General features: G+C 42.7%; 1 protein-coding gene across 4 annotated transcripts in view; it reads right to left on the reverse strand.

The window, feature by feature from the left end:
* Nucleotides 1-20783, reverse strand: part of NBEA (neurobeachin) — a 1608295-nt gene that overhangs the window by 127235 nt on the left and 1460277 nt on the right. For all 4 annotated transcript variants that reach the window (XM_069205539.1, XM_069205537.1, XM_069205538.1 and 1 more), the window contains one exon: nt 16949-17116. In XM_069205539.1, the coding sequence (XP_069061640.1) occupies nt 16949-17116 (168 nt within the window). The remainder of the gene's footprint in view (nt 1-16948; nt 17117-20783) is intronic.

The following is a 20783-nucleotide window of genomic DNA, read 5'->3' on the forward strand; positions in this document are numbered from 1 at the left end:
GTGGTTTGTTTTTATTGTTTGTAAAACAATAAAAACGACCAAAGGCTGGTAAGTATGTAGAAGGCCTTCATCCCCCATCCCACTTACCTGGCAAATCCTGCTCTGGAACACACATGGTGGCCCGTACCTGGGTTTGCTGCTGCTGTTCCAGTCCAGGATGGAAGGCTGGAGGGTGCCAAGCGTGCCCTCTCAGCCTCCAATGCAAACACATGCATGTGGCTCGAGGTCACAGAGTCTCAGGACTATGTGACCTCGAGTCACATGCCTGTAGTCTTTCACATGCTGCGAGCAACATCCTTTCCCAGTACATCACAGGTGATGAGTTGGGAAAGGGTGTTGCTTGCAGCCTGTGAAAGTGAGTGCAGGCAGTCCTGGGAATATAGGGTTTATGCTCTAGACGCCCAGGACTGCCTGTAAATATGATGCTGCTGGCATCATGAATGAGAGGTCTCTTCAGACCTCCAAACATTAGCTTGCATAGGCTTTTTTTCAAACAAAAATGCTGAGGGACACATTCTCACTAGAGTATGTGTCCCACTCAAAAGTGCCTAACTCTCATGCAGCAAGTGCGAGAGGCAACCGGGAATTGAACCAGCACCCCAGGGTCCTAAAGCCCTAATTTAATTTAAAAAAACGTATGTGGTTGGTTATTGCTCCTTGCAATTACCATCTACATCAGTGGTTCCCAACCTTTTGACTTCTGTGGACCCCCATTTTATCAATCCTGGAGCCCAGGGACCCCCACTGAATCACTATTGGAACCCAGGGACCCCCACTAAGTCATTACTGATAGCTGGGACCTAATATTATTACATTTTTTAAGCAGTCGCGGACCCCCTGAGGAGGCTTCGCGGACCCCCAGGGGTCCCCGGCCCACAGGTTGGGAACCACTGATCTACATAACTTGAAAACAAAGATATAGGCGGTGCCCTGGCTCCTCTAGTGGCAGCTACTGCTGCACCTGAACATAATAAGTATATGTTTGCACCTCAAATGCTGACCTTCACCGCCTGCTGATGGGCCTGGGGGAAGCAAGTATCCATCTGACCATTGCCCATGTCTGGAGATCACCCTTTCCCACATCAGGAAAGCAATAAACAAAAAAGAAAATAGAGAAGACCCCAAATTAGACAGAGGGTCTCTTTAGTCTCTGCATAGTTTCAGGAAAATAACAATATTCTAGTGGAAAAAAGTCTGGAAAGCACACCAAACGCCTGGCAAAAGGAAATTAAGGCTTGCTGGGCTGTTAACTATAGAATAGCAGAGAATGGATTTTAATCTTCAGAGGGCACTGAAAAACAGGCATAGGGAAAGAATGGAAGGTTAAAAGGAGAAGAGAGTATTTAAAATGAAAGTAAACTTCAGTAACAAATCCCGTGAAATAAAGGGAACAGCTAGAAATGAGAAATAATGCTTCTCTTTACCGGTCTGGCATCACAATACTCATTCCATTCCATCATCCTTAGTGTTTGATGGTTGTTAAATTCTGACATTGTGACATAATTGATCATACAGCACCTTCAATGCATTTGGCAGATCTTCAATCTGTCATATTCAAAATGAAGCTGTGATAGTAGAGAGTGGAGCAAGTGCTGGCAACCCATGCACTTTGCCCTGGTCACACTGGAAGTAGGAGGAGACTTGGTGAAGATAACAGACAACGACTCTAGAAGGAGTGACTGATGCTGGAGAGGCTGCATGCAGGTGGGCACAATGACTCTAACACTGAGGTAACTGCGCTTTGTTTGGGAATAGGTGACCCAGAATGTTTAAACCACCGCCAAAATTAAAATACCAAAGAAACCTCAAAGCATTCCTCCATGATGGATGCCGGAAGTGAGCTAGGCACATGTTAAACAAATGCCACTTTAATAAAGAACACTCCTGCTATGTGCCCAACAGATAACACTAGCTAGATGCACACATGGCTATTGTTCCCCATAAACATGACTGTGGTTTGTAGAGCAAACTGGTAACTTTTCATTGGCCCTTAGAGGATCAGAAAAAGATGTATGTATCCCTATGGCGCCCACTCCTTGAATAAACTCTCAGCAGATTGCAGAGAGCTCACCTTACCCACGTAACCTCAGGGACCAGCAAATAGCTGAATCCGAACTTGACCCATAGATCCTGAGTGGGAAGAATGCTGGTTCCTTCATATTCCGGCATTAACTGAACATTCAACGACAAGTGGAGTGACTGCTTGGGGTAGAATGGTTAGGACAGCGAAAGGGGGTTAGAGTTCAATGAATGAGTTACTATTATGACCCAAAATCAATAAAAACGTTTTGAAATATAATATATGGTAACACAGGACTTTATTAATCAGATGGTCATACCTGCGTTGGGAGGCGACTCAATGGGAGTTATGAAGCCTTCTAGATTCCACGGTAGTGGTCTGAAGGGAGGGCATGAGGTATTGTGGCATTAAGGGAGCACCAGCCTATGAAACAAATTATTGAGAAGCGTGGCCTGAAAGAGATTTCCGTTTCCAGGGAAAAGGGATAATCATGTTCCCAGATTTGAGCCCTGAGACTTAATTTAAAAGAACTGCACTCCAGGCCAGTTGTGCATTGGTATGCAGATCGTCCATGAAAAGTCGTTCCCAAATTCAAAGGTTTTATGCAAAAGGTCAGAATAAAAACGTAATGTAATGGCAGAATGGCTTTAAACTTGACCTATTAGCTGACTGAGCACTTTCTAGTCTAAAAATATTCAACAGGCATAAGCAGGTTTCAAAATCGTTCGGGCTGGAAAATATGATTAAGTTTCATACGAGCAAACACACATTGAAAGTAGGCGGATGTGATTATTTTTAGTTTACTCAAATAAAATGAATACTGCTTTTGGTGCACCCTTATGGAGCACATTTCCAAAACCAAAACACCTTGAATTTAGTAATTCATGTATGAATGTAAGAATAATTTCTTGATCAGTTAAATAGAACCATAACAATTTTGCATTAAAAAAAGTAAGAAAGAATATGAATAATGAGGGGCCTGACATGTCCGCTCCAACTTGGAGGTAAAGCAATTAAAATGATTTGCACAAAGTGGATTTAGTTGGTACCAGTCACAGGAGATGATAAGGAAAAACCACTTTCCCTGCTACAGTAAGCTTGATCAGGGGCTGGGGAGAGGGGGTCCCTGACACGCCTGGTCCTAGTTCTGGCACTGTCCCTCAAATAGTCCATTATCAGTTTTTGAGAGAAGGTTTCGGAAGGAGCTCTGCTGCATGGGTCAAAATCGATCTTCAAGCAATCTGATGTATTGCCACACCTTGATAAAAATATTATTTCTGTGAGGGAAAAGAACAGCGAAGAAGCCCCTAGGCAAGTACAAATTTCCTTCTGTAGATATATATCTTTCAGGAGGGATCTACTGGGAAGGTCAAGCTCAGGACAACAGCACAGGAGATGGAGCTGGGATTCATTCTTGTAGTTGCAAAGACTGCAGGCCCTCTCCTCGTCCGATCAGACCCATGGATTAAAATCCACCACTTGAAAGCCCAAGAGTTCCACAAATAGAATGTTACTGCGGGCCCATCTGTTTATGTCTTCTAGAAGATATGGCTGTGGCTTCCCCTTAAGATAAGAATTGTTCAGGGGGGATAACAAGTTTGAAGACTTTACAATGCGGGTGTCCAGTAGGTCTGAGATTGAATTCAACTGCCTGTTGATAGCCTTTTTCCAGGCTATGTAGGGAATAGCATCAGAGTTCAGTGCAAGGCATTCTACCTGAAGAGATGTTAACGCCCCTAGAACCTGTCTGTACCAGGGGTTCCCTGGAGTCTCAAATGTCTCTTTTAGATGGGCTTTTACTGTGTTTGAGGCAGCTTTGAGGACCCTTGTGTAAATGTTCTGGGTGTCAGCCTCACATGTAAGCGACTGTCTTGGGAAGGCAAATGCTAAGCGTAGTCTGATCCTCCTTATATAGCTGGGCAGTTCGAATACCCTCTTATAGGCCCTGCAATGGATGTTTTCTAGAGTGGGGGCACATGGATTCAGGAAAGCCAGTTGCCCATAGTGTACTGGCGGGAAGAGCGTGGCCTTCATGACCTTCAGTTTAGGGCAGCTGAAGCACTGTCAAAGGTCTTGTTGATTGCGATCCACCTTGTTGAATGCGGTGCTGTAATCAATAAAATAGTTGAACTGAGTAGGCTGACTTTTTTTGGCCTGCTCGGTGGCTCAAAATAGCAAGTGCTGGAATGTTCGTTGTTGCGGCACGAAACCCGGTTTGAAAAAAAGGCAAGATGCGATTTGCGGCAGCCCAATCCTCTAGGAGTTTAAGAAGAATATGAGCTTAGGCCTTGGCCTCTAGGTCCAAGAGGGCTATTAGGTGGTAGTGGATGGGATGGCACTGTCGGATCTCCTTTTTTGGGCATAAAATGGAACCCCTCCAGGAGTTCGGGTGTGTGGCACTGTAGGCTTGATTGAAAAATGCCTTTGCCCAGTCCTCTGGAGTGCACGTGAATATGATGGCTGGGAGGCCATTGGGGCCTGGCGCTCCATCGATTTTCATAGATTTTACCAGTTTACAGACATGAATCTCCATTGCCAGGGCTTGACTGCCTCCAGATGTTTGATCTTCCCCAAACTGGAGCATCATTTGGGCCTTTTGACAAGCTTTTATATAATGTTTTAACATGTCGTGTCCAGGATACTTCAGAGACCGCATTATGCTTGTTACATATGGGGGATCTGAGATTGGTAATGTAGTTCCAGAAGTGAACAAGGCCTATCTGACTCAGACACCTATGAAAAGGTCCAGAAGGGAAAGCATACCTGACCAGGAGCTAGGCAATTTATCCGATCGCTTCCTAGCTACACTGGAAGCTCAGATCGAAGCCTCATTAGCACTAACTCTGGCTCTAAGTAGGGAGTCTCAAAATTACTTCAGTAGCTCTGCACGGGCAGAGATCAAATCCCTCACCTCCTGTGGCCCTTCGAGTCCCTCCTCAGTCTCTGTGGCCTCCTTACACATCAAGCAAGATACAATCGCCAGCACTCACCTATGACAATCCCTGAAGATGGAACAGCAGGTAGATCTGATTTAATCATTTGCCTCAAGTCTAGCTGACCTGGACTCAGTCATGCTACTAACCAGCTGAGGGCCTGGTGAGGATCCCTGGGAGAGTGACGGGGAGGAAAGCTCAATTGTGCTCAAATGCATCTGAGCAGTTGCAATTGATGCTATGTGTGTGCTCTGAGAGCTCAATGGGCCTCCAGTGACCCTAGTATCTCCAGCAGAAGAGGGTTGCTTATCTCCCTCTGTTTCTAGTTTTTCTAAGACACATCCCTTGGATGGTGTTCCTTTATCAGGGGAGTAAGAAAGAGCATGAAGGCCTGGGTTAACTTGGTCGTCCCGTCTATGTTTAAGACAGAGATGAAAACTATCCAGTTTTGACCCAGCTGTCAGCCCTGCTAATGGCGGCTTGTGATACTTTTGCCACTTGTAGCTTTTAGGTGTTTGCATGATTATGGAACGTTCGATGGGGACAGTAGGAACAGTGTCTGACTCTCCTGTGGTGGGGCTTTGCTGAAATATTCAATGATCAACCCCTGTGAGGATTGTGGCACGTGGAATGGAGGAGAACTGTGGACTCAGGCACATGGGTGGTGATAGATGATTGCGGTGAAGGGGGAATCGACTGAAGAAGTAGGCCCCTTCCTCCGAGCGAGTATTTTCCTTTTAGACATTTGTGGACACTCAGCTGCTCTGACTCCGGCAGGGTGCATCGTTGCGCTCTGCCTCTTGTTCTGCCTCCTCGACCCATGCCCCTCACTTGGTGGATACTAGGTGGATTACAGAGTATCCTCTAAATTCCTCTCCAGAGGCCAGTTCCACACATAGACACAAGAGCACTACAGTACTGCTGCACCACAGCACACCAGTGCAGGAGGGCAGTAGGAGGCGCGGAGCAGGGCACAGCAGCTTACCCCGCAAGCCGCACCAAGTCCTAGCTGGGCCGCTTCTGCAGGGAGGCTGTTAGAAAGCAGTTGGCGAATAGGGGAGCGGGATAATCAAGGGTGCATGGTAAGGCCACCCCGAGCATGCAGAAACAGTTATGAAGTCAGCGCTCACCGTTTACCACTCATCGTGCTTGCTGTTATCCATTAGCCTCAGGCTGTGACTATATACAACCCTGGGGCTACTGTAGTGGGGAGCAATGCTCCTCGCCTCTCCTGAGCTGACCGGGCCTCTCGCCTCTCCTGTCACCCGGCTCAGCTGGGACCCCCCGGCCCTGCCCTGAAAAGCACACGGTGTCTGCACTACTCTCCTGGTCCCTGCCCTGCCGTCCTGTGCGCCTAGTAACTCATGAATATAATTGTACTAATCATTAATGTATATATGTACTGCCCTTTATGTACTACGAATGATATTACTTGAAGTTTGTGTTTTTTTTAAAACATAAATCACAGTAATAAGAGATGGTATTAAAAAAAGCCTTTTATCAGTACGGCGGAAAGGGTTAATGTAGGTCCACTCTTAGACATATAGGCATGTCATCCTCCTTAGATGAACAAAAAATTAGTCTCTTCAAATGTAGCAGACATACTATTTCAATGACTGTCCAAGACATGCACGTCTTTATACCGCTCTGGAAGCATCTCTTAAATGGTGGGATTGTTGACGAAAAAATGAATCTGCAATGTTATGTTACTTGTATTTTTATAGCGCACATCTGCCATCGGTATGATTTCATGGCGCTGTCATTAATCATGTCATTTTTCTTGCCAAACATGACAACCACACAGAGTGGTGCTAAGAATAAGCTGCATTACAATTGATTTAAGATTTTCGGAGTTTCAGTTGTGTCTTCTGAAGATTTTATATATTTTGAAATAAACGACCACTAGATTCGCACAACTTAGACATATGTCTCGCCATAGTAAACAAATGAGATCACGTGCAGTTAGTTACTGGCTATCAAAACAATTTAATCACAACTATGCTATTGTACGGTTGGTTCTCGTCTATTTTTTAAATTAAATACTAGTATCTAAGGCATATCAGAAATACATTTTTACAAACTGCCTGACACTACTCTCATGCAAGACTCCAAAGCATAACCAACAATAAAACACAGCACTAGCAACAAAAAAACAGAATTGAAACGAATCTTAAACGTTACTTTAGCATTGGAACTTGTTGCAGCTTCCAGGGTCAGTACATTTTACTGATGTTCAAATAGGCACTAGAAAATCAACGTGCCGAACGCTTTCCGTTTCAGTTGGGAGAGCATTAACAACGTTCCACAGCCACTGTCAAATGCAGTATTTAAATTACACTAATTAATTGGATTCATGAAGGTATAGATGTGTAGGAACTATTTAATTATAACTGGAACAGATATTTAAAGAGCCTTTGTCTCTACAGCTTGCTAAATTGCATGCTTTTCTAGCTGTAAAGATGCAACTCCTCAATGAGCAACTTTGCTGCTTCCCAAAAATCAGACAAACAAAAACCACCCACAGGCTGCCAATGTGTAAATTATTACTTGTTTTGCATACAACAGATGGCATATATCTGGGGCAACGGAAGATCACGAGTGCAGCCTCAACAGTGCAACAGAACCCATCCAGCAGCTGTTCCGCATTCATATAGATTTCACAAGTCTGCCATTTTTGCTTACATTTAGGCTATTATTTTTAGCATCACCGATTAAATCAATAGCCTGGCAAAGAAAGAAGTAAAAAGTATAACAATAAAAGAAAGAAGTAGAAAACAAATCAGTGATGTCTGAGTACAAACGTGAACTAACTAACTACACGGTTTCTTAAAAGGCAAGAATTCTAAGTGGTTTACATATATCTGGATAATGTTATGCGCATTTTTGAATCTGAAACCCTTAGCTTACTTGTAGCATCTTGCTTGCTATGGCTGCACAAATTGTGGCTACTTATTTCATTTTAGTTGTTCCTGTTAACAAAGTGATAATGCCACAAAACGTCTACAGTTAAAAAAAAAATCCCAGCAGCAGTCGAGTATACAGCATAAGTCTTCAGCCAATTCTGGGAGTGGTCACATCAATGGTTAATACTTGCCCACATCTTCTATCTGCATTTACTTTGGTGCTTAGAGATACCACCTTAAGAGAGGCGCAAAAAACTCTCCTATCCTCACACTGTGGAAGATCTATATATTTTTTTCATTTTAATGGGAGTAAATAATCTCGTCCAGCACATATTCTGCAGTAGCCCCTCTAAGCGAGACCATTCCATCCAATATAGGGAACCAAGCGGGGGCTCCACAGGCTAAATCTAGAAAAGTGTTAGCGTAGAAGACCTTCTTACTTGTTATCACTGATCTCCAGTCAAGCAAATATCTATCTGTAGTTGCAGGGCTTTTATAATCATTCAGTGGGGGCAAGGGAGAGCCTGATTATTGGCAACAGGATAGCCTAGGTGAATATATTAACTTATTCTCAAAAGTCTTTTAGGGCCTTTAGGGCCAAAAAAACTTACTTTGGGTCACTTGGAATTGTATCTTTAAAGCATTATGGTAAAACATAACACTGCATACCATAAAATAACATGGATTTTTAGAGCGTGCATGCCATCCCTGAGGGTTTGTCTTGGCACTATTAACAGATGCTGTGTGTTACCCACTCATTTTATTGACAGTGGAAGGGTGAGAGGCTGAGTGGTCTCAGTGGGACTCAAATTTGCAATCATTGTGCAAACAGATCCATGTAATGACTGCATTAGTTCTGTCAGCCAATCACGCCTGTTTGGGACACTGCTGCAGACCAAGCTGGTTGATGGTATCTTCAAAATGAACAATAGAAGGTAAGTTCTTACTACCCACATTTAATGGAAATATATGATTAATTCCCAATTGTCTCAGAAAATTGGTAATGAACAGTATAAATCCGAGCAAGGCAAGAATAAATCCCTGCTTCATACCAAACTCCTGGTCTGGGACAACACTCAACTTTGTACACTTCTTGCAATGTAAGTCACCTGCATGGGCAAGATGTGTATATGAATCACTTAAAGTGACTTACCTTGGTACAAAAGAGTGCGGCTCTCTCAATTTTCTCTAAGAAAATAAGAAGTCAACAAATAGATCAGCAGTGTGAAGGATCCTCTAACAAGTGGGCATGGACCCCAGGCAATGTTTGGAAGGCCCCTGCTTAATAGCATAATTAAGACATTCTTGGAGGGCAAGGTACGCTGCAACAGATGTGGATCACATTGTTGCCACAAAAAACCTGCATGTGGAGTACCCTGCAAGCTACAGACCCATTATCAGTGCCCTCTTTCTAGTCCTTGTGATGCAGACGGTTGTGGTACAGTCAAGATGCAGGCCATTCTATAGCAGAATGAAAAGGAACGACCTTGCTTGGTGTGAGACAGCATTTTCTGGAGGTGGATAATGAAGGAAAGCAGTGCTGTTTGTGGTGCTCTAACTGTTGGCACTCTTCGACCATAGCTTGTTATTAGAGAGGATCACCTGTGTGAAGCAGTCAGACATACGTTGATTATGCTGATTCTCTTTCATTTTGGTTAACAGGGTATTATAGGATTTTTAAGAAGATGTAAACAGTATCTGAAGGTTTTCCAAGGATACAGATACTTGAAACCCTTGAATGAGTTCCTGGGGAGGAGTGGCGTGGGTTTTTCCTTGAATGCTAATGACAATCAAATTATATTTCCACTCTGTGCCAACCCTGAACAGGATTAAAAATATCCATGTTTTGTTGTCAATTTAGTACAATCATGGTTACTGTGGAAATGGCTGACCATGAAAAAAGAAAGGAAAGAGCTGCTTATAATTGGTTCTTGATACATTATGACTAAGTTAAAGATTTATCTTGTCTGGTGATATCACCATTAATATCATCCAGAAGGCAAAGACACTTTGTGTAGAGACCAAAGATGTGGTTGATGACATGAAGTCCTTCAAAAGTAACCATAAATCAAAGTCGTTTTGCAGGAAGCTCAACAACTGTCTTCGCAATGTCTTCATGTGATCTCATGACAGGAAGCTGGTGGGAAGCAAAAAGTTATACCTTCAGCTGGAAGGTACACAATACTGGGTGGAAAAGGAGATGGACGACATTCATGTGTTGCAGACCCATTGTGCATTTTCTGGAGCTTTGGAGAGACAATGGTCTGCAACTCACAGGTATACCTTGCAACCGAATAAGAGATACTTAGTTGAGCCTGGATGTGTATCAAAACATCAAGGTCAATAATATAAAACTTTACTTAAGTTGGCTCCACAATGTCAACTTTCCATATATCATAAAGGTAAGCAACAATGGGAAGTGTAGATTTACTATTCTAACTTTGCATCTACTTACCTTGACATTATTTGGTGGCAATACTGTGCAGCCAATATGCGAGAAAGTTGATACAACAACCTCAGTATTTTGGTAGAACACTTCAGGTCTTATTTGAAACAATGAACATCAGACCTCTACACTGACCATGATTACTTTTTGTCAGAGCATGTATATCCCTACCTACAATGCAAGAATGAACAGCACAGCTAGCAACTATTTCTGATAAAATACAAAGACTGAGCCATATTTCAGAAATGTAAGATATCACTGCATGCTGAAACTGACAACAACCAAGGGCACTGTATCTAAAAGGGAATTGTGATCCCCCTTTTCTGATTCCCTGTGAGCCAGACTTTTCAAGGCGTTTAAGTTATATTAAGATGGGAACATCTCTATATGAAAACAAAAAAGCCTGGAGCTAAGAAGAGTAAACAGTCGAACGTGCAGACCCCCTTCCTGAAGTAGCCTACTCGGAGGAAGGTATTTGACAGGGAAGAGCAGTAAATGAATGCCCACTACGAGAATCTTATGGGCATCATTCTACCACTGATCACAAAGGAAATGTTCAAAGACCATAAAATTCATGCATTGCCCAATGCCTAGACCAATGATGGTCAAATATTAAAGCCCACATTTCGGAGAATAGCTGTCTGGACCTCTTCACCACTATTTTTGATGCCAGCAATGGCTGAGAGACATCAGTCAGCAAACCAGTGCAAAGGGAATTAGTGGAAATGGAGGCTCTCTGCACATGGGCTGGATGTCTGTTCTCAAAAAATATATTGAGAATCTCTGCCCATAGCTAACAAAAGGCCATGCACCTGGACCGACCACGGTGCCTCCTTAAGTATTTCAGCTAAGCTACTGTTCGGTTTTCATCTCAAAACAACCTTGGCTGTTTCACTGTCCTAGACTTCTTTCAATCTTAGGGACTATGAGAATCATCATGGCCATTAACAAAAAAAGGCCAGGTGGTAAATGCACAAGTTTACTACAAGTAAACAAATGAATCTGTATGTAGTATACTTGGATTTCTTCGGGCCTTCTATTTTGTGAACCAAGAGAAACTGAGACTAGTCATTATAAAAACTGAAACTAATCCGATCAACATCATAATTAGCCTTTATTCAAGAACCACTTCACAAGGCAATATTAGCCTAACTGGAAAATGGTTCTGTAGTTAACTACAAGAGGGATGAAAGCGCTACTTGTTGGTTCCCATTCTCTTTACTCTGCAAGCCACCCTGTAAAATGAGATTCTGATGGAGTCTAAGATGCTCCCATACAAATGGGTTGAGTGTGCCTGCAAGACACTCTAATTGACTTTCAGTACTAACTAAAAGTCACCAAAATTCAGACAAAATAGTTAGCAATCAAATATTCAGAAATGAAAGGTCATACGATTTGGGCCTTGTAACAAAGGGTACGCTCAGCATGATCATTTGGAAGGCGACAAAGTCTTTCCCAATCTAGGGATATATTTTCCAAATAGCATGTGATGGAAACTACATATCCGGTCCTGGTTGTCTAACAGAAAGCACAAGGAGTGTAATTCTCACTTCCCAAGAAAACATGATCACACAAGTTCTCCAAAAGTTGATTGAATTCTATCTGCTATTTTACAAAGAAATATGTCATGTGGTGCAGAGCTGTGTGGCCTTGACTTCGATTCAGCCTGCTTTGGTAGGAGAGAGAGGTTCTTTACACCTTCATTCTAGAGTCTAATCTGGCATATTCTTCTACAGAAGAGTGGATTATGAATTCTCCACTATGACACACAGTAAAATGCATGGTTCTGTGTGGTAATGTGGTGTAGAAGGGACATCGATTTAGGTAAAAAATAAAAACCAAGAATCCTAGAGGCCCTCTCAAAAAATTTAAAGGAACTCTAATTTGAGAATTTGGTGTGTCACCCTTCCGAATACCAGGGAAAACAAAGCTTATTAATCAAAATACTCAAAAACTGAAAACAGGTGTTAGAAATTGGGTCTTTTGTTGGCAGTCAGGTTACCCCCTGTCCAAGCAAGGACCCTCACTCTAGTCAGGGTAAGTCACACACAATCCAAAATATCCTGTGCCTACCCTCTGGTAGCTTGGCACTGAGCAGTCAGGCTTAACTTAGAAGGCAATGTGTTAAGTATTTGTGCAATAAATCATGCAATAACACAGTATAACACCACAAAAATACACCACACAGTGTTTACAAAAATATATATTATTTATCTGTTTAAATGCAGGTCAAAACGATCAAGATTTGATAAGTACACATTGAGATATCACTTTAGAAAATTATAAAAATAGTCTTTACTCTTTAAAAGCAACAAGTGTCTCTTGCAGGCACAAAGTACCTAGTTTGTGTTCAAATTCTCCACAAGGGACCGCAGAGGAGGAGATGCGTGGAAAATGTGGAGGTGTGCGTTGGTTTCTCTGGGCGCGCGTAGACGATGCGTCGATAAGTTTCCACGTCGATTTCCAGCGTGCTGACTTGAATCCTCTTTGGGTTGCGGGGTATTCGGACACCCCTGGGACGATGCGGAGAAATCCTGGGCGTGCAAGACAAAGTCAACAGGAGCTGCGTCGATACGGTGGGCGATGCAGGGAAATTTCTGTCGCAGGGCAGGCACTGCGTCGATTCTCCTCGCAGGAAATCGTGCTGCATCATTCCAGCTCAGCAATGCGTCGAGCCAGTGGGCCGTGCGTCAAAGTTCGGGTCGCAACGCTGGCGTTGCATCGATCTCCTCTCGGGGAGCCGGGCTGCGTCGTTACGGTTCGTGTGCGGTGATTTTCTCACTGCAAAGCAGGCTGTGCGATGTTTCTGGCAGGCTGTGCGTCGAGTTTTCACCACCCAAGGAGTTCTTTGCCAGAGGAAGTCTTTTTGGCTCAGAGACTTCAAGGAACAGGAGGCAAGCTCTAGCCAAACCCTTGGAGAGCACTTCTCAGCAGAGCCAGAGGGCAGCAAGGCAGCAGGGCAACTGCAGGGCAGCAGTCCTTTGCAGAAAAGCAGTTAGGTGAGTCCTTTCGGAAGCCAGGCAGTTCCTCTTGGCAGGTTGCAGGTTCTGGTTCAGAGTTTCTTCACCAGTGGTATCTTGTCCAGAAGTGTCTGAGTTGGTAGGGTCAGAGACCCTGCTTAAATACCCAAATGTGCCTTTGAAGTGGGGAAGACTTCAAAGAGTGGCTTAGAAGTGCACAAGGTCCCCTTTCAGTTCTATCCTGTCTGCCAGGGTCCCAGTAGAGGGTTAGGCATTCCATTGCGTGAGGGTAGGCCACTGTCCTTTGACATGTAAATGTCAGGCCCTACAGCCCAGGAAGACCCATTCAGTATGCAGGTGTGACTGACCATCCTGTGTTTGGGGCTGTCTGAGTGAAATGCACAAGGGGGCTGTCAACTAAACCTAGCCAGATGTGGATTGTAAGGCACAGAAGGATTTAAGTGCAGAGAAATGTTCACTTTCTAAATGTGGCATTTCTAAAATAGTAATATTAAATCCAACTTCATCAGTCAGCAGGATTTTGTATTACCATTCTGGTCATACTAAATATGACCTTGTTACTCCTTTCAGATCACAATCTACTACTCAAACAGTATATGAGGGTAGCCCTAATGTTAGCCTATGAAAGGAGCAGGCCTCACAGTAGTGTAAAATGAATTTAGGGATTTTACGCTACCAGGACATATCAACTACACAGGTACAGTTCGTGCCTTTTACTTACATTGCACCCTGCCCTTTGGGTTAACTAGGGCCTACCTTAGGGGTAACTTATATGTAGAAAAAGGGGAGTTTAAGGCTTGGCAAGTACTTTTAAATGCCAAGTCAAAGTGGCAGTGAAACTGCACAAACAGGCCTTGCAATCGCAGGCTTGAGGCATGGTTAAGGGGCTACTTATGTGGGTGGCACAATTAATGCTGCAGGTCAACTAGTAGCATTTAATCTACTGGCCCTGCCACATGTAGTGCACTTTATTGGGGACTTACAAGTAGATTAAATAAGACATTTGGGTATGAACCAATGATACCATGTTTTAAGGGAGAGAGCATTTGCACTTTAGCACTGGTTAGCAGTGGTAAAGTGTTCAGAGTCCTAAAACCAGGAAAAAATGTGTCCAAAAAGTGGAGGGAGGCAGGCAATAAGTTAGGGGTGACCACCCTAAGGCTGTCAGGTCTAACAACAGGGTTGTAGCACCACGAAATGTATCTAAAATATAGGTATTTCCCATTGAAAGGCCAACTGTGTATAACCACTGCAGAGTCCAACAGCTATATATTTTAACCATGGTAAAACCTAAAGAGCAGTGGATATTTGTCATGGCATGATGCAACTTTATCCTGTTGGCAAAAAACTTGAAGATGTGGAAGCCATTGCTAAATTCAAAGTGACAATAGAACACAGCAACCATAGAAAGCTTTGTATAATTCGTTTTGAACTGCCCAGGCTACATTACGCTGTCATAGTCAGTGCTGCGTCAAGGGCGGATGTGTGAAGGAAACCATGACCTGACATTAACAATGAACTTCCATGTATGTAATACAATTTCCCGGTCACATAATTTGTGGGTCTTTTCCTGGTTATTAAATGGAAAAGTAGAGGCAACTTCCAGTTGCAGGGAACAGCAAGATGAACATGCGAGAGACTCAACTGAAGATGCCTCCACTCCGATAGACGAGAGGCTCTAGAAAAACGAATGCAGAAGGGTTTCCATCAAGTTGTTCCAATGCGTTATGGTGAGGCAACAATGAAAGAATGAAAGTGTGTTTTTCCCTCATTTTTCCTTCCCTTTTCCCTCCTTCTTTTTCCAATTTCATTTTTCTTTTACCTTTTTATTTTAAGGTGGTTTTAACATTTTGGAATGATGAAATGCTTATCACTGAAAACTTAACAAAAATCAATTCATTTCAACAAAATGATCACTAACCAGTTACTCCTGTCGAAGCTCTGGCAATGAGATTTCACCAAGTGAAAAAGTACAGCAGTTGACTGGGGAAAATCCCTCGAAGTGGTCACAAACAGAGAAAACAATGTGTAATTGGCCCTTCCAGTGCCCTTTATGACCCAAAATATGGATGATTGTGGTCAGGATACTAAGCTGTTTGTAAAAATGTTTATAATAAACTGTACACTCAATATTGAAGTCTTCTATTGAAAGTACATTAACACGTCTATGTTTATAATACTCTTGAAGACCTCTGTCTTTTCGGATGCTGCTGACCAGCACATTGAGACAGTTTGGCCCATTACCCTGTGCTGTATAAATGTGTTTAACTTAACCAATGAGGACGAAAGACTAAGTTCACCTCTCTATTATGGAAATCTGTGTTTTGCAGGTTCATCTCAAGAGGTGATATCTGCACTTACAGAGAAGTGACAACTTAAATCATTGTACGTCGTTTGCATATCAAACTACCACCATTTAGGATAATGTGACATGGGCATCCCCTGCCATGACTTAATTTTTCCTGTTCAGCGCGAGTGAAGCCTACACAACATGGGCTCTGAGCTCACTCACCGACTGCCTGCCAAACAGTCCCTTACCAAAAATCCAACTAGTCAACATGTGTATCTTGCTCTCCAATTCAGTTATGATATCAAAACAAGCCTTCTACAGCGCATGCATCCATTACACACCTCCATGACCACCACCCATAACAGAATGGAGCACAGATATCTCTAATCTAATTACGGTCCATTCATACTAAGCAGAAGGCCTTAGCGCACTGTCATGATATCCTCTTAAAAAGTTATACCATGTGTGTATACTACAAAGAAAGGGGAGAAAGGCTAGAAATCTTTGCTTTAATCTCATCCCAAATATCTGGAAGCATTAATTTTCATAATTACAATATATTTAGGACCAGAAAGGCTAGGTCGCATGATTACTAAATGAATTGTATATTGCATATCCTGTCATAGCACATCGTGCCATTGCTTTTAACGTCTGAAGGTACTGGAGAGCACAATACAATAATCCACACAGCTGTAATGTGCACTCCACTAGCCTCCTTGGTAGCCCCTCTCACTAATTGGAGAGCTTAATTTAGGCTCTCATCACATTCATGCAATTAGAGTTGCCAATAGATCCTCCTCCAAATGCAACTAGACAAGGCTCCTAGCGAGCTATGACCTCGCATCCCCCTCATTGAAAAGCTAATGAGCAGTTCATCCATATAAATATAAAAGTGAGCTCATGAAATGAGCTTCAATTTTTTTAATTGCTGCCTAATGCGAGGATGCACAGTACAAAGTACAAATGCTATCAAGTTTTCTGTCCATGCCTCGTATTAATAAACCTGTGCTCCCACTGCTTCCTCTGACTGTGACAGGGAAGGCACATCATCTCCCAACACAACTGAAAATCATCATTAGGTTAAAGACTGGTGAAAATTATATAGCGCTCGTTACTGGTCAAATTGTATCCTGGCGCCGTGCAGTCGTTAAAGTGCTCATGAATGATATTTCACCACTACTGCTACACCAGGCATTTTAATACCTCAATGTCCACCTAGGACCCACTAGGATCTCACCCCTTTCAAACTTTATTCTTGCAGAACATTCATAGTCATGGTTGGGCAGGAATGAATTGGACTGAAGGATTCTTGAAACGGAAAACCAGCAGAGAGACTTGGAAAGCAGTGAAGGGCTTGTGGCCTTTTGGAACCTACCTCTCTAACCAGTGGATCAGTGATGCTGTCCAAGTTCACGGATCCTTCGTACGTGAGGTAGTGGAAGACATTTAGAGCCCGCACAGCCTCTGGCCCTCGCTGCTTGTATCCAAAAATGAGGTCGATCCACTGATGTAGTTGGCACGAGACAAACTCACTTTCAAGGGCCTGTAGAGTGGAGAGAGTTGGAGTATGAGATTTTATTCAAGGTTTTGGAAGACATCCTACATAAAAGATAAAAATTGCAATTATAAAATGTGGTTTGAGTGAACGACTCTGTCGATAAAAAACGAACACGGATACATTGGTTTAATTTTAGTAGACATACTTTGAACACAAGCAGTTTTTAAAAATAACTCCAAATTCACAACCTCTTTTTTCCCAATCTGTGCTACCGCAAATTATTAAAAAACAGATGCATTTAGAGCATGTGTGACTACAAAGAGACAATTCGGATGTGCACAAATCAAACAATGGCTTGCGCACATTCATCTTGCCCTTACACAAATTTTGCGCCTGGGAGTACGCGATGCTGAGCACAGTGCATCCTTGATTCACAGACAGATCCAATCCAATCTGATCTTAGTGCACCTTCCTTTCCCACAATACCAACCCCAACCTAGTGCACAGGTAAACGGGAAAATGTGTAATGCAGACATAGGACAGAAATATCTCCTGTATGCACTTAAGTCCCCTCTTCACCGACTAGTGAAATATATGAGCCATAGAGTACAGCTTCACATTCCTACCCCTGAACTCGGGGCAGGGATGTAAATTTAAGCATTCACACATACAGGACACTATAGGCCTGCTCTCCATGGGTGAAATGGGGGCAAAAGCCTGCTAACATCAGTAGGCTCTCATTACAATCCCCACGTGTCTCGTGGGGGCCAATGCAAAATAGAGTAATGGATGCACGCCCGCTGCTCTGTTATGTATGGAGGGGCGGATGAGCAATGTAGGGCAGTGCCTGCAGTCCTGACCCTGGCCAGCACCCTTGCTATGTTCACTGTCTGCTTTGCAAACAGTGAACATTTCGAGAGTGATGGTGCACACTGCGTCCTAAAGCATTGCCGCTGGCTCGATTACGAGCCAGAGACAATGTTGTAGGTTGTTTCCCGCTTGGTCAGCAGGCAGAAACTCAGGTTTCCACCCCCTGACCTAGCAGGAAACTCTTAATTGGCCCAGCGGGGAGATAGCCACTATGACAGCAACCTCCCCATCGAAAGTTCGGCAGATGGCCTAAACTGTCCGACGAACTCATAACCAGGCTCCTATGTCTCTACTTGCAGACACAGTACAGGATTTCAAAGGTCTATAGTAGGACTCCATTTCAGGAAGTGTTGTGTCAGAACACAACGGATAGAATGGAACATTTTAGAAGAAGTTTTCAAACATCAGTAAAGTGAGAAAATAATCAAGAAAGGTTCCAGTCAGGTCCAGCAGGTAGTTTTTGTATTTTTAACTAGCCAGGACTCGCCTTTAAAGATGGTGGGCTACCAGTAGAAATTTCGAATGAATGCAGTTTTCTCATCCAGAACAAGAAAAATGTTTATCTCCCATTGAGAGATTCAGTCATGTGAATATGTACATCTCGTGAAGTGTAGAATAAAAATAAATTATTATTCATTGTCGTGCAATTGCTGTTGATGTCAGCATTAAAGGGCTGATCTGATTTATGCGGTTGTTTGTGATATGTACCATAATCTTTAAAGATGTAAATGAGTTTTGAAACCGGATTTCTTAACAGCGACTGGGTATGTGCTTTGCATTACTGTTCAAGCCTTTCTCAAACATATACAGGTGCATAAGTACTTTAAAAAAAACTGGCAGATGGATCACGTTTCAACTTCATAGACAAAATGTGGAGAATGATTTTGTTGCTGTCAGTACAAATAGAAATTGAGCAAAACAGCACCTAGATACCATATGCAATGTTGTTATATATGTGGTAGAGTGTAACGATCAGCCTAGAGATTATCTCTTGGTGTTATTGAAGGGAAAATGCCTGGGATAGAAGCCAAATTCCACAACGTAAAAACGCGAGGTATTATAGAAATACACAAACAGGGTGGGCCTGGAGGCTTTCTGGCTATGAATACCAGAGATGGGCATCTTGCACCAGAAAGGTGGGCCACCTATCTGTTCTTTTTGAAGAGGCAACGTCACAGGGGAACAATTCACTCTTTTGTTTGATTCTTTATTGATAAAACGTTAAACTAAGCAAAAAGGAGTCATTGCTTGGAGCAGATCAATGTACAGTGAATTATTTGATGTGCGAATGGGCATGTAACTAAAGAAGACAGCACAAACAAGGCAAGAAATTACCACATTTCTTTTGTCTCTGCAGATCATGAGTTGACAGAATACTAGAGGTGAGAGAAGACACGGGTAGGGAGCCCAAGACACACTACATGCCAAAAGTAGAGATCTGATGAGAGTAACACATTCATTGGCATGTGGTGAGTAAATTGTAGCAATGATAAGATTCACCGGCAGTGAGCAAAGCAACCTTTGGCTACCATGCTGATTCATGGGCCTAATGAGAAGATATGGTCTACAAGACGGGGGATTCAAGACACATTTATGAATTCAGCAACTACCCATAAAAGAGGCCCAGAATCCTGGGTCACACAGAAAAAAAGAGTGACCAGAATCAATATAATGTTAAATTGGCTCAGGTTGAAACATACTGTGGCGGTCCATCAACAGATAACACTGAGAACAGTGCAGATGTCTCTGAAACTCATTAATAGTCCGCCTTCATCTATATGAATGGAAAAAATCCACTACTCATGACATGCAACATGATAGCCAAAATACAATCAAAATTAAATAGAATTACAACTCATCTCACAGGTAATGGTTGAAATGGATTTGTAAGAGGACATTAATTATCCAAATCAGTCGGTCAGAAAGGAGTCTATTACATCTAGGGCAATATTCTGAAAACCAACTTCACCTTTGAACTGGTCAATGTTGAATGTTCAATGTTGTCGAAGGCCACTGAAAGTCCCAGAGCGATCAGGATCATGACACTGCCACAATTCATACCTATCTGAGCTTATCAAGCAAAATAAGCACTACAGGCTCAAAGCTTATACAGGGCTAAAAGCCAGCAGGAGAGGGGTTCGAAAACGCTGCTTATTTTTAATATTTCCTGCTGAAGTTGAATGATTGGAACCTTTTACGATGCACTTCAATACATATATATTTGCCAAACCGGTTGGGTCTAAGTGTATTTTGTTTGGAGTCCAAGAAACCCCCTGCTTCAAGGGAAAGAGTTCTATAGGAGTAATAAAGAAGTGGAAACCAAAGAAAAAATTAAAAAAAAGTCAATTTAGCAAAAAGCAAATAAGGTGCATCAAATCGTAATGGTGTGACCATACCAGTGAGTAAATGATGCTGCAACTGAGGCACACAGGGGCTCTGCCTCTGCCGAGCAGGAGTAGAGACAGAACTAAAAAAATACAGGAGGAGAAGTGTGTAAAAATAATCAAATGGCAATAAAAACGAACTAAAACAAAAATATAAAGGACACAATTAGAAGAGAATGCAGCCTCCTAATACAATGAAATCAAAGTGGAAAAGCTCGTATAGCACAAATTAAACATATCAAACAGTAGTGAATAGAAACGGAAACGTTTAATGTGTAATATGGTGTTAGATTGCACCTAGACACAAATCAGTATTTTATGTAATCTAGACACTGTTTTAATGTGGCTTCTCCCCTGACCACGATTGTACGATCCAGGACACGTCGCTATCATCCAGTTCACAGCCCTGCACTATACAAGTTCCCTCATTTAATCATTCAGTAGCGTAACAACCGTAA

This window comes from Pleurodeles waltl, chromosome 8 (genome assembly GCF_031143425.1).
Source record: "Pleurodeles waltl isolate 20211129_DDA chromosome 8, aPleWal1.hap1.20221129, whole genome shotgun sequence".
NCBI classification, from domain to species: Eukaryota; Metazoa; Chordata; class Amphibia; order Caudata; family Salamandridae; genus Pleurodeles; species Pleurodeles waltl.